The sequence below is a fragment of the Mustela nigripes genome, chromosome 1, assembly GCF_022355385.1.
Source record: "Mustela nigripes isolate SB6536 chromosome 1, MUSNIG.SB6536, whole genome shotgun sequence".
Lineage (NCBI taxonomy): Eukaryota > Metazoa > Chordata > Mammalia > Carnivora > Mustelidae > Mustela > Mustela nigripes.
This window is the reverse complement of record NC_081557.1, coordinates 174,867,824-174,883,163: the sequence shown is the minus strand read 5'-3', so window position 1 is coordinate 174,883,163 and position 15,340 is coordinate 174,867,824. Positions and strand designations below refer to the sequence as shown.

Genomic DNA, 15,340 nt, shown 5'->3' with positions numbered 1-15,340 from the left:
TAGGTTACTTGACCTCAATATCCAAAGGCCCACAGAAAGAAAATTCTGAAATACGAGTAAGTCATATAGAAAGCCCTGGATTTGACATATTCACATTTATACAAAGGATATGCTTCCTGACTGTTTTCTTAAGTACTAAAAATAATAAAAGCAACAAGGAAAGATAAAGATACCTAAACTATTATAGGAACTTACATACTTTACCAGTAACTTATAATTTGTCCCAAGATAATTTTATGAGAATCCCTTTACCTCCTCACATACACTGTATATCCCTATATCCAAACTGGCTAAAAATGGCAGATTTTGGACCTTGACCTACTAACTGATCAAAGTGTGGACTGGTCTTTTTTTCCTTATGGCTCTATTTATTAAATACTATTTCAAATATAGTCTATTAGTAAGGGCATAAACAACAGGTTAACAGAAATTATTTTTGTAAATACAGTACCTCTACATCCCTGCTTCTGGCCACCTCAGCAAAGTTTTCTTGTTGTTCTAGGGTCTTATCCACTTTATCATCAGTCATGCAGAAACATCTCAACCTGGCTTCAATGGGGTCATGTGATTTGGCAAACACGACAAATTTGGCCATATACGGTACACAGATAATTTCCCTATACACTTGTGATGCAAAGGTAACAGATTCCTGGATTTGTCGACAATCTATCAGCCAGAACCTACAAAACGGAATAAGGTCGGTTATCTGAAATTTAAAGTACACCAATTGAATAAGAAAACAACAGTCCGCTCCTTATGATCAAAATAGTCATTAAATGTTTCTTGGAAAAAGAAGGGAGAGAGGGAGAAGAGAGAAACGAAAGGAAAGACAAAGTGAAAGAAGGAAAGGTAGAAGGGTAGGTAGGAAGGAAGAAGGGAGGGTGGGGAAAAGAGAAAATTAGGTGTTTAAGGTCAACTAACAAATGCTTTATTTATGATTTTCTTCCTTGGAGGATCTTTGAGTATTGAATCTTCTCAACTATACCTCAGAGTTTTAGAATCTTCTAGCATGTAAGCTCAGTGTCAGACAGGACAAGGATCTCGCTGAATTGAGAGTTTCTATTTTTCCTTGATTCCCTCTCCTATTCTTTATTTCATTTCCTGAAACCCTTTCCAGTAAAATCTACCCAGCTTTTCTTCATTCTTTTCCAACAACCTCTCCAGTTGTCAAGGTGAAATAATTCCATTTTTTAAAAATTGTTTTTGCTCCAGAACTTCTAAACATTGCTGAACATAATTCCTAGAAGAAATCATCTGTTTTGTGAGCAATTTATGAGTTCTAGCCTCAGCCAAGTCTGTGGCTTGCCTGGCAACTTTTTCCTCAGATATTATTTTACTCTGTTTAGTAACTTTGCTAAACCTTTAGGACACTCCTTGAGCTCTTGCCTTACCTGAGAGGCCCTATGAAAGGTAACTTCACTAAGAAAGCAGAGGCCACAGTGACATTTTTTCAGTTTGGTATGTATACACATTTTCAAAGGTTGGTTCACATCCTCTTGCTCTGAAACTTTTCCCCACCAATGATCACCCTCCCTCTCTTGACTCATTTCCCATAATCTTTCAACATTGCTGAGATTTTCTTACCGTTTTACCAACTCTTGTCTTCAAGTTTGATCCACCTCTCTTTTTTAATTGACTTTTGATAAAATATATACCAAGTTCATCATTTTAATCATTTTAAGTGTATAATTCATTGGCACAAAGTACCCTCACAATACTGACTTCTTGGTCTATCCCACGAGGCCTCCCATAAACAATGCACAATCCTGCATTACTTCTGAACCACAGACTAAATGGATCACTGTTGCTCTCCCCTTTCTTTCTGCATTCTATCTCGGCATCTTGGCTCACGTTACTCTCTCTTCCACTTTCATTCTGCCCATAAGGTTCCTACACGCCTCATGAGTCACCTCTTCTAAGCATCCTCTCTATTCCAATGCAAATACCCTCCGCTGAATTCTTTAGTACCTCTGGGTACCGGTCATTCAAAACTTGCCATTGTCTTGCATTAGAGTGTAGAAGCCTGAGCGGCAGATCACACTGGCACACGGAGCCCAAGACTCAATAGCTGAGCCTGAGAGGCTGAAACAACAAAAACGTGCCACCACACCCAGGTATGCCACGTGCTGTTACTGAGTTGTTCATGAATTTCTATTTTTTTCTTATATCCTTGAATAGAAATTTAAGTTTTAACTACTCTCGACTTTACATTTCTCATCTGTAGAATGGCCACAATACCTCCTGTTCTTTTAAGTCACACAGTTGTTGCAGTAATCAAATTAAATGGGAAAATGCTTAGCTATCCATGAATCCCAATGCAAATGGGAACTGATAGTTATCAATGGAATTAGTGTGTACCTGATATAAAACTAAATAGCTTCAGCTTTTAAAAGATGTGTGATATGTAATTGGGTAATGCATGGGTAACATGTGCATGTGTCTGAATGCGTAAAAGTCACTGAAACCTTTAAACCATTCGAGCAAGCCATGATGGGCTTTGTGTTTTTATTATTCTGTTGGAAAAAGTAGTTCAGGCTATTTTTTGACAGCAGGAAATTTATCTTTCCTAAGACCTTCAGGACTGGAAAAATCAGTGGTGGCTGCTAAAACCAGAGTCATGGTCACAATCCTTTCTTTTTCTTCGATTTTAATCTGACTGGTTGTCCTTTATTGTCTCATCACCATTTCATTTACTGGAGTGTCCAGTTTAAAATATGAAAGTAAATGCAGACAATGTTAAAAAGCAGACCAAAAAGAGTCAGTTTCAAAGAACATAAAAAACAAAACAAAAGACATATCAGGCTTTTCTGGGCTGCATTACCATACCTGGCAGACACATTGGTTGTAAAGGAAACACATTCATTGACAAATGTTAAGGGCGTAGTTCCTGTAATATCTTCCCATTGTGCAGGAGTGGTTCCACCTGAAATAATATGATCATTTAAAAAAATCAGGCAAAACGCCAGACTCTGAATTGTAAAATAAAGTCTCTGTGGTTCTGGCTGTGTTCACCCACGTCATCCCATCCACCCCTCAGAATGACATTGGGAACAACATGTCTAAAAACCACATGCTAAAAAATGACACACTGAAAACAAACAGGGAATACTACCTTCAAAGGAACTTCATTTAAGGGGGGTTCTTTGAATAACTGCCTCAGATTACCTACTAAGTGTTCCACTCTCTGACTTTCTTTTTTTTTTTTTTTTAATGTTTCAAGTTTTTATTTAAATTCTAGATAGTTAACACATAGTGTTGTTCATGAATTGTTCCTCAAATGTAGAATTTAGTGATTCATCACTTACATACAACACCAGCTGCTCATCACAAGTGCCCTTCTTAACACCCATCACCTATCTAGCCCATCCCCCAATCCCACCTCCCCTCCAGCAACCCGCAGTTTGTTCTCTATTTTTAAGATCTGACTGATATTTCAAAGCTTTTATTGTAATGCTAGGCCTTGAAGGTCATTTTAAATTGTAACAGCTGATGATTTTAAAGCAACTTCTATCAACCAAGGAGTTAATACTTTGCTAAAATAACAAAAAAGCCAAATAATCTTTTGTTCCTGAACTTCATATTTTCTGGAATTATTATTTTTTTTTAAATATTTTATTTATTTATTTGACAGACAGAGATCACAAGTAGGCAGAGAGGCAGGCAGAGAGAGAGGAGGAAACAGGCTTCCTGCTGAGCAGAGAGCCCGACGCGGGGCTCGATCCCAGGACCCTGGGATCATGACCTGAGCCGAAAGCAGAGGCTTTAACCCACTGAGCCACCCAGGCGCCCCGTTTCTGGAATTATTTTTAAGAAATAAAATTTCTTCTCAATTTGCAGTTCAAGGTTGGCAAAAAAAAAAAAAAAAATGCTTGGAAAATATTAAGAACTCAGTAATCCTGAAAGGTGAGGGAACAAATGAATGAGTGCCAAAGGATGGCCTCTGTGCACAGAAAGATCACCATGGAGGCGGCGGACATGGACTTTCATTCGACTGGGAAATTACCTTGGCATAGATAAGGATAAAATAGTCTTAAGGCACTGTAGGAGGAATGTATGTTCGAGATGAGAATAAACTGCAACACTAAAATTCCCTAAAGAAGGAAATGTGTTATCAGAGAAAGTTCATGGAAACTTATTCTAGCAGGCCTTTAAAATAGGAATTCTTAGCAGAACCATATAAAAGAGCAAAACACAAAAATCCGAGCACTGTGGTTAACATGTTTTTTTAAATTAACAAATAACTGTAAGGACATGTTTCGTACAACCCCATCTGAGGATCTATAGCCGGAATAACCAGATTCGATGGTGTCTAGGCCCAGGTGGTATCTTCATTTGATCACTTACAAGGGTAGATGTGTCACAGACATTTTTCAGTCTTCTTTCTTTTGCTTCCATGCCATCATGTTGCACGTTATAGAAAGGTTAATCGTATATGCATGGAACAAAAGGTATGGGAATGACACCCAGGAATGCTGATAACAACCACAAATGGGTAATTGGCAAAGTGAAAATGAAGCATAAGATTTCCCTTTATACTCATTGTAGTCTGTGCTTTTTAAAACCTTGTCATATTATTAAACTTACGGGATAAGGTGTCAATGGTTTGCTATCATAAGTACAGAAAAAAAAACAAAACACTAGTAAGAAGGGAGAATTAGAGAGCAAAATAAGGGTGAACATTCCTCTCCATATGGAGGAGAAATGAAAAAAAAAATACTAACAATACCTAAACAGCCAGGGATGGTGATTATTCCTATTGACAATAGTGTATTTACTGAATGCCAACAGAATGTAGTTATTGATAAATAGGGAAACTATCAGTCCAATAATGTAGTCCTGACACAGGTTATTTGTGTGGATTTTTTCCTCTCAGCATTTATGGTGATAATATTGAGCAGAAAAAAAACAGCGTTCTAGGAATGTCTTTCTACAGTGTGGTAGTTGTCCAAAAGCTACTGCAATTTCTAACTGAAAAGACCAAAATTCAGTTAATTATTAAAAACCTTTGTTTTTCCTAAGTTAGTTCAACAGATCAATGATAAAGACAAACCCATTCCTAGACAGATGCCTGAACTTCTGACTACAATTATTCAAGATGCTATTTATTTTTCATATAAGATGAAGTCTTACATGGAAAATATAAGGTGAAGTCTTACATGAAGGTGTAAATCTTAGGCCTTGAGGTATGTAAATCTGGGTTTGAATTCCAACTCTGCTGAATATTTATGGTATGATACCAGGCAAGTTATAGAACTTCTCTCAGCCTTGGTTTCCTTTTCAATGCATAGGGTTAACACTTCCTCACAGAACCACTGTAAGGACTAAAATGCCAATGCATATAAAATGTCTAATAGTTTGGCATACAAGCTATATCTGATAAATATTAGTTCATTTTCTTTCATCTTTCACTTGCCTAGTAAATTAGAATGCTTTTCCTGAATTAATGCATATAACCTCACAGGTATCTAATGACAAAGGTAATTTAATATTTACAACAATCTGCTTCTTCTTTCAGAACTTTCTACTATCAGAGTCTTATGTGACTCACCTGTTATGCTGCATAGTAATCGTAAGGTTGGTGCATCTCCCCCAAAACCATTCAACATGACATCACTTGAAGCTTTGGGGACAGGAATGGTCATGGTAATTGGCTTGTGAAATTTTCTTCTTCTAGGTTCCAAAGTGACTATAGGGCTGAAGGTAGCTTTGTTGCCTAGAATCTTCTTAACCAGCTCACTGTGCATAGGTTGAGCCTTTTCAAAAGAAAGAAAATAGCACAGAATATCAATATGTATTGATATATATTGATACCAATATATATCAATATGTCGATATCTTTGTCAAATTTCTTACTCAATGCATCGTTTCTTAGCTCAGAAATCAGTCTGATGACTTCAAACACAGCAACTGTAAGTTTAGTACTAAGCCCTCATATAAAACTTTAGGAGACCTCCCATCTCTAAGGGAAGCTGTTGCTCACCTGTGGATCATTTGACACATTAACCATGTATTTCCCACCTGACTTTGAATCACCACATTTCCCAGCTGACTTTGAATCACTAGGGTAAAAATCCATGTTAGGTTAACTCCTATCCAACACGAGCATACCTGCAAGCCCACACGGATCCTCTTGGTCAGCGCACCCTCTGGGAAGACGGCCTGCACCTGCGGCACCACGGTGCTGCTCAGCACGCCTCCCTCTGGGCCAATCAGGTTGCTGTCCTGTTTGATGCGCGATACCACCGCAAAGTACTGTGGGAAGTCACGGGTGATGATGCGGCAGATTCGCTTCTTTTCTAGGTCTTCTGGGCTATCCAGCACTGAGACAAGAAATGACCCATCTTCATATAGCAAAGATTTCCTTCCAAAACCCTTCTAGCAAACTCCGGGGCACAGTTAATAGTAAACAAGCCAAGAAGCAAAACACCTTTTTTTTTTTTTTTTTTTTAATAATAGGAAAATTTTTAAAAAGCAAGACTATCTATCTTAACAACACCAGAAAACAAAACAAAGAAACACACACACACACCAGCAAAAAAAAAACCCTCCAGTCTTTCAAGACCTATCATCATTTAGTCTGCATGTTTTATTTGTCTGTGGAAACTAGGTCTTTCCAGGGCACTGTGAAAAGAAAAGCATCCAGTTCCCGAAGCAGTAGTGCAGGGCCCGGCACCCTCTGTAAATGAAGGGTTTTGAGGGCAAACCTGGAATGGAAACAAATCTGTCCTATTCTTGCTTCACGGGAGGAAGAGGAAATGGCTTCTGGGTTCCTTTTCTTCGCAAATTTCAAAGTTAGCTCAAAAACCAGTTACTGTGGTTTTAAGAAGAAACGGCCCTTTCAGTTCTCAGGGCAAGAGTACAGGGATAAAAATCTGTCTTTAAGGGTAAGGTTTGTGTTTGTGTGTTTATTCTAGTGACATGGCTGTCTCTGAAAAAGTCAGATGTTTAAAAAAAAAAATCAGTGATTATGAATTCAGGGTTTGAGTATTCCTCTGAAACCATTAACTTACCAAAAATATCATCTACTGTCAGAAAGATAGGATAATGGGCTCTTTGTAAATTGCATTAGTGTAGATATCTAGGGCAATATGAAAATCGGACTAGTTTAAAAGGCAGAAAATTTGCACTAAGGGGATCACTGAATTTTCAGGAGAGTTGTGGACCTGCAAACACTAGCACATACATACAAAAGAATGCATTTTCAAGCACAGAGACATAAAAATATAAAAATTTGATTCTTTGTTTTAAAACAGGTTTTATACACCTATGGAGAGTTATACGAGTACTCAGTGAAGGACAAGACGCCAGTGCTTGTGGCAGTGTTAATGACAGGTATGTCTCAGAGGAAAGTATCCTAAACCTAAATGCAGACAAAGGAAATGGCTCCAAGAAACAGAAACAGCTAAATATTGCATGGAACAAGCTTTATCAGGAAGAAGTCGGATCTTTCAATCCTCCTTGTAAAGGACTGACCTATGCATCTAGAGGGCATAATTTTCCATCAACCTCTTGGGTTATTCCACCTCAGCAGGATGCAGAAACAAATACTAAAGTGGCTGCTGTTCAGCTACATTTACTATTCGGAAGCCATGCCTGAAGCTTCTGGCTATAGTCTACAAGCCTGGTAAACTTGACAAATTGCCAGACCACTGTGTGTCCAGTTCTGTACTGCTCTTGGCGCTTAGGCAAAGAACTTGCCCTATTTGTGTAGTTACTTAAAGAGGAACCATGGGGTGCCTGGGTGGCTCAGACAGTGAAGCACATGCCTTCAGCTCAGGTCATGATCCTACAGTCCTGGGATGGAACCCCACATAGGGTTCCCTGCTCCCCACATAGGAAGTCTGCTTCTTCCTCTGCCTCTGCCCCTGCTCACTCTTCGTTCATTCTCTCTCCCATACTCTCTCTCTCTCTCAAATAAATAAATAAATCTTTTTTTAAAAAGATTTTTAAAAATCTTGGTATTTTTGTGCAGCCTAAGGAAGCCAGACAATGAGCCAATTCCCTTCAGTCACACTGAGATATTTCAACCTGTGGCTAGATGGCGCAAGCTGGATTTGGGATTTACAGAGATCAAAGTCCCAATGGGGGGGAAAAAAATTCTTAACTCTATGTGTAGGTGTGTATATGAAATTCTACCCTGGCTGATGCCTTGCTTGAATTACATGTAGAAGTTTGAGTGAACTTAATTTTCATTATCTCCTTAATAAAAAGTTTTAAAAGGAAATCATATTATCCTCTAATGCACTAAAATAACACAAAGACCACACATACCCAAGCCCCCTTCCCCTCCCTGCCCCATACACATATACACCACCCTAGGTCATCAGAAAGAAACAGATCATTTAAATTCTTCCTCTTTAGAATGCTTTTAAAATCCTTAATACAAAGTACCTTCATCCATGCCATTAAGGATTTCATTCAACTCATCTTCAGTGTATTCACAGTAATGCTCTTTCCAGCTGTCCCCGTTCTCACTGCGCAGGACCACCAGTTCCCGCTCCTTTCCTCGAAGGGCAGCAAAATGGGGGATCTCCACGATCACAGGCCTGACACAGCAAGGCAGAACATTCAGTGTGGACAAGAGCTAACCAACAGCAAGACAAGCACCTTGACTCTGTCTGTTGCAAAGTGACCTGGAATTGTTCTCTTTCTCGGGATGGGGCATAGCAGGCTGTCCTCCAGAGCCCACTGGCTAGGATATGGTCACACAGTAGCACTCCACCTTGGGGGCACCAATCCTTAGGGACATGCTGCTACCTTAAGCCAAATAATGTTTCCCTGTGAGTGCATGTGGCATTCTGGAACTTCTCCTTTGATCAATGTAAGTATAACACATTTAACCAAAAGAAATGTACATGCATATCCATGATGTGTGCCAGTCTCCTAAAACATTTTCTACAAGGTGCAGATGACAAAATGGTTTGAGAAGGAAAATGGCTCAAATGTTGCATAATTTGATGTGTTGTAAATGAAAAGATGTCAGGAAAGTTAACTACTCAGGAACTAAAGAGACATGCACTCATGGTTTTTTGCTTTTCTTTTTTTTTTTTTTTTTCATTCAAGAAAACAATAGGCATGTGTACACAGTGTGGCCCTAACTGAGCACCTCAGCAGATAGCCCAGTTGTGTCCCATGCCTATTAGACTCAGGATCCAGAACATGCACAGCCCTGAAGTTTTTAGGTCGCATTCACTTCAAAATTTATAGAGGCTTTTGATTTTTCAGTCCAGGTTGCTTTGATACAGACTTCGAATTTATTATCACAACATCATAACTAGCACAGAGTACAACTAGGCAGATCTCATGCTTTAAACGAAAATGAAGGTCACAGCACTTTAAGGGAAAAGATATAAAAAACATCACTCAAAAATAAAAAGTCACATACCACAAGGGTCAGAAATGGTCCACTCAAGATAGGTTATACAGAATTTAAATCATAGGGAGGGACATGTCATGGGTACAATGACAAAAAGAGAAATCATATTGCAGAAGGAGGAGAAGAATGGGGGCCAGCAGCCATCGATTTGTTTTAAGTCACTCCTACCCAAGGAATTTGGTTCCAGGAGGCCCCAGCTGAAGGATGCGGCTGACCAAACTTTCTCCCTCATTAAGTGGGGGAGGAGCCGTTGGCAGGTGAAGTTTACTGAGTACATCCAAAGCAGCAGTGAAAGAAAGAACATAAGTAAGCTTCAGGTATTGTTTTCCACAGAACCCCGGCGTCACCGGCTGATCAACAGGGTGAAGTTTGGTTTCACACTGCGTTTGGTTCTGCCCCCTCCATTGGTCACAAAGAGCAAGGAACTGAGACCCAGAGTGTACAATGGAGGCGCGTGGAAGGAGACACTTGGGTGTTGTTGGATCTGTCCCTAGTTACGTTCACTGCCAGGGCACGAGCCAAAAAAAAAATAAACAAAAAATGTGCTCCACAGGAAAGACAAAGCTGTTGGGAATATAATAAAAACTCTGACTCTGTAGAGAGGGCAGATGTTTTCATGGATATTCCTCAACAGATGGGAAGTTTAGTAAAAAGCCTAAAACTACGTGGGCATAAGGGAGGGGAAAGGGCCTGGTACAGAAGATGAAAGGGATCGTTGGGCAATTACTCCAACCATACTGGCATTTCCGATGCAACCCAGAACTTCACAGGCTCCTTCTAAGTCTCTGGTGATTTAGGAGGACATGGGAGGTGGCTTCTATAATTGGGGAATACAGACACCCCTTTTCAGGTGTGAACATAATTTGCAGCAACCTGCTAATCATTTGCTCCAAATTACAAGGCTTTAGAACGTTTCCTCAAGTTCTAAAGCAAATCCTCTCTCCCAAACGACCCTGGCAAAGAGTTCATGATTAGTAGGATTTTCTCCCAATTTTTGAGCACAAAGACTTGATACGACAAGACTTAAATACAATATTGATTTGTTTCAAAATATTTTGAAACTTGTCCCCCTCCAAAACTTGATCCTTTTGTTGGTTTTCAGCAGTAGCCAGTCATTTCTTGGCACACTGAGACACCACTTCATATATAATAGCAGTGGTACAAACAGAAGGAAGAAATGCCAATCCCTGCTCAAAATTGCTAAAATGAGCCTGGCAGAAGTTGGTCTGGATTTTGTTGTCTTAATGAAAACTACAACTACAGAGACTGTTGGTATAATTTTAAGACTCAAGATAGCAATTTTGATAACAGAAACGACACATCAGATGGAGTAAATTTTTGGATCTCTTATAAAGACAACGCTGCTTTCCAAAGATAATCATTCTGTTTCGTAACCACACAGGACTTTAAATGTATGTTTGGAATAGGGTAGTGCTTTTTCTTTAGGGCTTTACCATGTGAATCTCAGAATTAAGAACAACAACAACAACAAAAATACCTACCATCAGTTAAAACATGATTATTCACACTGGGAGCCTAGAAGCTAGTGTCCCATCCAAAGAGAGGGAATCATAATTCACCTGAATGTCGAACTCATTAATGCCTTAAAATAAGAGGCATGTGATTGGAGTCAAGCACTGAGGTGCTACTTCCCATTTTTTAAATAATTTTGCAGGGGCCAATCTTCTTTTATAATGTTATCGACGTACCTTTTTTCATTCCATCCTAGTGATCTCATGTAGAGGGCACAAGCTCATCGGTGACTAAGTGGGAGGTTTAGCAGAAACCCTTACCCAAGGAACTGAGCACCAGAAGGTCCAACTTCGATCAGGCGACTGGCCAGGCCTTCTCCTTCCACCATTGGCGGCATTGTCGCCAGTCTATGGCGTTTGACCAGACGGCAGGTGACTCGAGTTGGGGCAGTACATTTCCGAGGTGGAATAATGATACGGAGCCCGTTGTGTCTGCATCCTCGCATAGCACCACCTCGGGCATCCACCATAAAACTAACCAGGAAACTAAAAATTAAAATAGAAGATGAGCTGCGTTTTGAAATGCTGGAAGCAGACAGTCGAGCTTAGTCAAGTTAATTTTTTTCTCCTAATTCTTTGTTCTTTTTCATTTATTTGCATGGTGGCACATTATTTGTCCTTAAGAGTTCTTTCACTTTATGCTAATGCCTTTATTTCTGTTGTGTCGTTGTTTTAGCCTTTGCATTCTTTTGATCTGTACCTAAAGAATTCTGCTAGTTTTTGTTGACAACGGTGATATTAAATACAAACTGAGAATTAAAGATCTGTCCAATTGACTTAGGAAGTGGAATAAAATTATATAATGAACACTGATGAGTCTTCTTTCATTATAAACGCAAAGACCTCTGCTTCTGTCTAGGTATGTCCTGAAAAATCCACATGCGGAAATAGTAAGGATAGAGTAGAGAGGAGAGATCAAACTGCAGTTTTTCTAAACTAATCCAACCTGACTTTTCAAAATTATATCTTGTCCAACCCATTTTAATATAATTCTAGGACTTAAAAAAAAAGATCCATAGGCCTTCTCCCAAGACCAGGCTCGTGTTCACACATCCTGCTCCAACGTCATCTCACCCAGGATGCAGGTTATTAACTTACTGCATTCTCATGAAGAAGGAAAAGCAAAAATTAAATGTTTTAGATAGAATCAGCACTGGTTGACATGGACTTCCTACTTAAGAAAGCTCTCTGCCATCTTGGTCTAACTGAAGCAAAGATGGGATGGGCAGGAAGTGGGATTATAAATCCCCTCCACTCTGTGTTTTGAGGTGAGAGACCCTGGGCTCCTGCTGATGGAAGAGATCTGTGCCTCATGATTTTCCAAATTATAGTAAATCTCAATGTGGAAAATCCCAGCTAAAAATTGAGAAATGTAAAGGCTTCTAGCACTATTATTTTGTTATTTTACTAAGTTACTTGTTCATGCATAAAAGAACTATAATCCAAGTGACTCCTCGTTTTAAGAGTACCAAGAGAAAGGATTAGTTTTAAACTTTCATGTTATCTCCTGTGTGATGGTCTTCATGGATCCTGATAGAGTTTAGTTCGACTTCTTGTCACTCTGATAGTCCTAACACTCATTAAAGTCTTGGAGGTACTCACTTCCTCAAGGACTGAAAATTAAACCAGGCAATCCGAGTGTTGTACACATACACACAAAGACACAAACGAACAGTGTATATACCCTTATACAGATTACATTTTGGTCTCTCCCAATTTTCATCGCATTTGCAAGATTTTATACGCCAAACAAAGAGGAAAGCAACATACAGGTGTATTACGGATCTACTTGAGCTTAACCAGCCCAAGAACTACACCAGATTCACCACATCTAGATATTGCATCCATGACAACATTTAAAACATTTGGAAGATATTTTATCCAACTAAGTTATAGGAGAGAAACACAATACATTGATGTTATTTTTTGACAAGTGATGAAAAATATGTTAGCATCTTCTTCATCGCACTACACAGAACTCATGAAGCATGCTATTCAACAGAAATCCTGTTGCTAGTAATAAAAATGGATGCAGAGGAGCCGGAGTGCCTTCCTGAAGCCCATCATGCAGAATGAGACCATGAGAAGAGCCGTCACCATCCTTCCCGCATGCAGGAGCCAGCCTAGAACTACCATTCACACCAGCCTTTTAAGTTTTTAGCATAGGGCAAAAACTGGGGAGTATAATCAATGGTTTTAGTACTCAAGAGTGGATGTTTCTGGTCTTTATTAAAACACAATGAAAAAAGGTTGGTTGCTTTTCTTATTACTAGTCTAAGTATAGATTCTTTAAAAAAATTATATTAGTTTTTTAAAAGGTAGTATTGCTCAAAAGGATGGGAAAAAACTGATAACATGTCTAGATGAATACAAAAGTTTCTTCTCCATTTTATTTTTTTTGAATGGACTAGGCTATTAATGTCAATTTTTATAAAAGCTAGGGGCAAAGACACTGAGTTTTGATCAGTGCTGCTCGAGATGCGTTTCAGTATTTCCGACTTTCCCTAACTGTTTTTTCATCTTTTGATTACTGTCACCATTGATGAACAAAACAGGGACTCAAACTCCTAAGAAATTATTATAATACATCTACTCAATTTTACCAGTCTTTCTACCTTTTGAAGGCATTTAGGAAGCTTTCACACTTACAATACACGCTATTGCATTTCCATTATATTTATTCCAGTGATGACTTATGGCCTATATGATGTCCCCAACTAGAAGAACATGTTGAATGACTTCTAGGGGTGCATCTTCTAAAAACAAGTGAGTGACAGTAGCTATGTTCTTAGCTGTAACAGTGTTTCAATAACTACACGTTTGATTCCTTTCTCTGATTCTGTGTCACTGACTGTTCCTTTTGAAATCCTCTTTTGTTCTGGTTTACTCCGTAATTTCCCTTCCCCTGTCCGAGAAGCATGCAATGTTTGTTACCCTCGTATTGGTGGGTGCCCAGCATGGAACTAAGGATACTGAAAGTGAAAACATAATGGTTCCTGCCAAGCAACTCTTACTCAAAATTACTTTGCTTCCTGGTCAATAAGTGAATTATGACCACATACAGGAACCATGTAAGTAACATACTGGCCATGACCTTGTTCTTACGATGTTCCCCCAGCACCTAGCACAATGTATATGGAGCACGTAGTACGCAGTCAATAAATAATTGTTGAATAATTGAATGAATGGAAGAATAAAAAGAGCAAGTTGTAAGAGGTTGTATATATTTATCTCTAATAAAGAGAAATGGCAGCAAAATTGAAGGTAATTTAATTGTTTGGACTCTAGACAGCCAATCCAGTCAGAACTCATTCAAATTACTACACTGATATTTCAGCTCAAAAAATAGCAGAATCTTTGGGAAGGACTACACTCAATGTTAAATATTCTTCTTCTACAGGTCTTTTCCTGCTCCCAAATAAGAGATCCGATATGAAAAAAAGAAAAAAAGAGAGACTCAATATGTTTATTTCCCCTGACAGATGATTGGTAGAAAATGGGAGCAACCAAAATCAAGAGTTCAAATATAACAGAGGAAACAATTCCATTAGGAGTGAAAATTTCATGAAGAAAGAAAAAAGGTTGGAAAATCAAAATAAAAGAATTTAAAGACTGAAATCTGCAAGTAGATATATTTAACTGTAAGAGTCTCAGCATCCTCTAGATCTGGAAAGTAATACCTAAACACTGCACCCACTCACAGCAAGTTGGGAAAAGAAAGGTGTCAATCTGCATAATTCGGAGAAAAGAAAAATCACATTTCCAAAGAAAACAAGCCTTTGTGTCTTTCTCAATTAACTAAAGGAACTAACAGACTAACAAAAGTGACAAGTTTTAGTACGAGAATTGTCCTTAGCCAGAGAAGAAGGGAGAGTAGAAGGAGCAGAAGGGAGATGGAGAGGAGGAAGAGGCAGTGAGAGAGAGTCAGAAGCTGGAGGGCTGAGAGGAAAGCAAAAGAGAAAGAGGTCGAGAGAGAAACAGAAAGGTTAGAGGAAAGAACTGAAAATTAGTTGTCAAAATGAAGAGAAAGTTCAGCAAGAAAATACTCCATAGAAATCAGACTCAAATAATGTAATTACAGAATAACAACTAACAAAACAGCTGAATATGCAGAATTGTACACTGAAAGAATGATTTGTTTCAAATAAGAGGGAATAAGAGAAATAATGATTCAAGTGCTAATGGAATGTCTTTTAGATAAACCATGCTAGTCAATCCCAATAGTCTATAATATACAACTGGGTAAGCATTTGAACACTTCTATTAAAAACACCAGAATATCAGAAGGTTTCACCATTTGGATAGGTGGTAGAATTAGTAAGGTTATTCTGCGATGTAAAAAACAGACTGTAAGAGACCATTTACTTTTTGGTACCACAGGAAAAAGTGCAGGGCTGGAAGCTATGAGTCACATACTAGAGATGATTAAGTA

At 38.7% G+C, this 15,340-nt stretch overlaps 1 protein-coding gene across 19 annotated transcripts in view; it reads right to left on the bottom strand.

Annotated features, from left to right (window-relative positions):
- ANK2 (ankyrin 2) overlaps positions 1 to 15,340 on the bottom strand; it is a 323,814-nt gene that overhangs the window by 37,720 nt on the left and 270,754 nt on the right. For 12 of the 19 annotated variants that reach the window (XM_059377473.1, XM_059377509.1, XM_059377502.1 and 9 more), the window contains 6 exons: positions 11,170 to 11,394; positions 8,392 to 8,546; positions 6,109 to 6,320; positions 5,549 to 5,753; positions 2,827 to 2,923; positions 452 to 680 (listed from right to left, as the gene is read on the bottom strand). In XM_059377473.1, the coding sequence (XP_059233456.1) occupies positions 452 to 680; positions 2,827 to 2,923; positions 5,549 to 5,753; positions 6,109 to 6,320; positions 8,392 to 8,546; positions 11,170 to 11,394 (1,123 nt within the window). Of the gene's footprint in view, positions 1 to 451; positions 681 to 2,826; positions 2,924 to 5,548; positions 5,754 to 6,108; positions 6,321 to 8,391; positions 8,547 to 9,544; positions 9,644 to 11,169; positions 11,395 to 15,340 lie in introns of all 19 variants that reach the window. The other 7 variants (XM_059377495.1, XM_059377418.1, XM_059377417.1 and 4 more) reach the window with 1 other exon arrangement.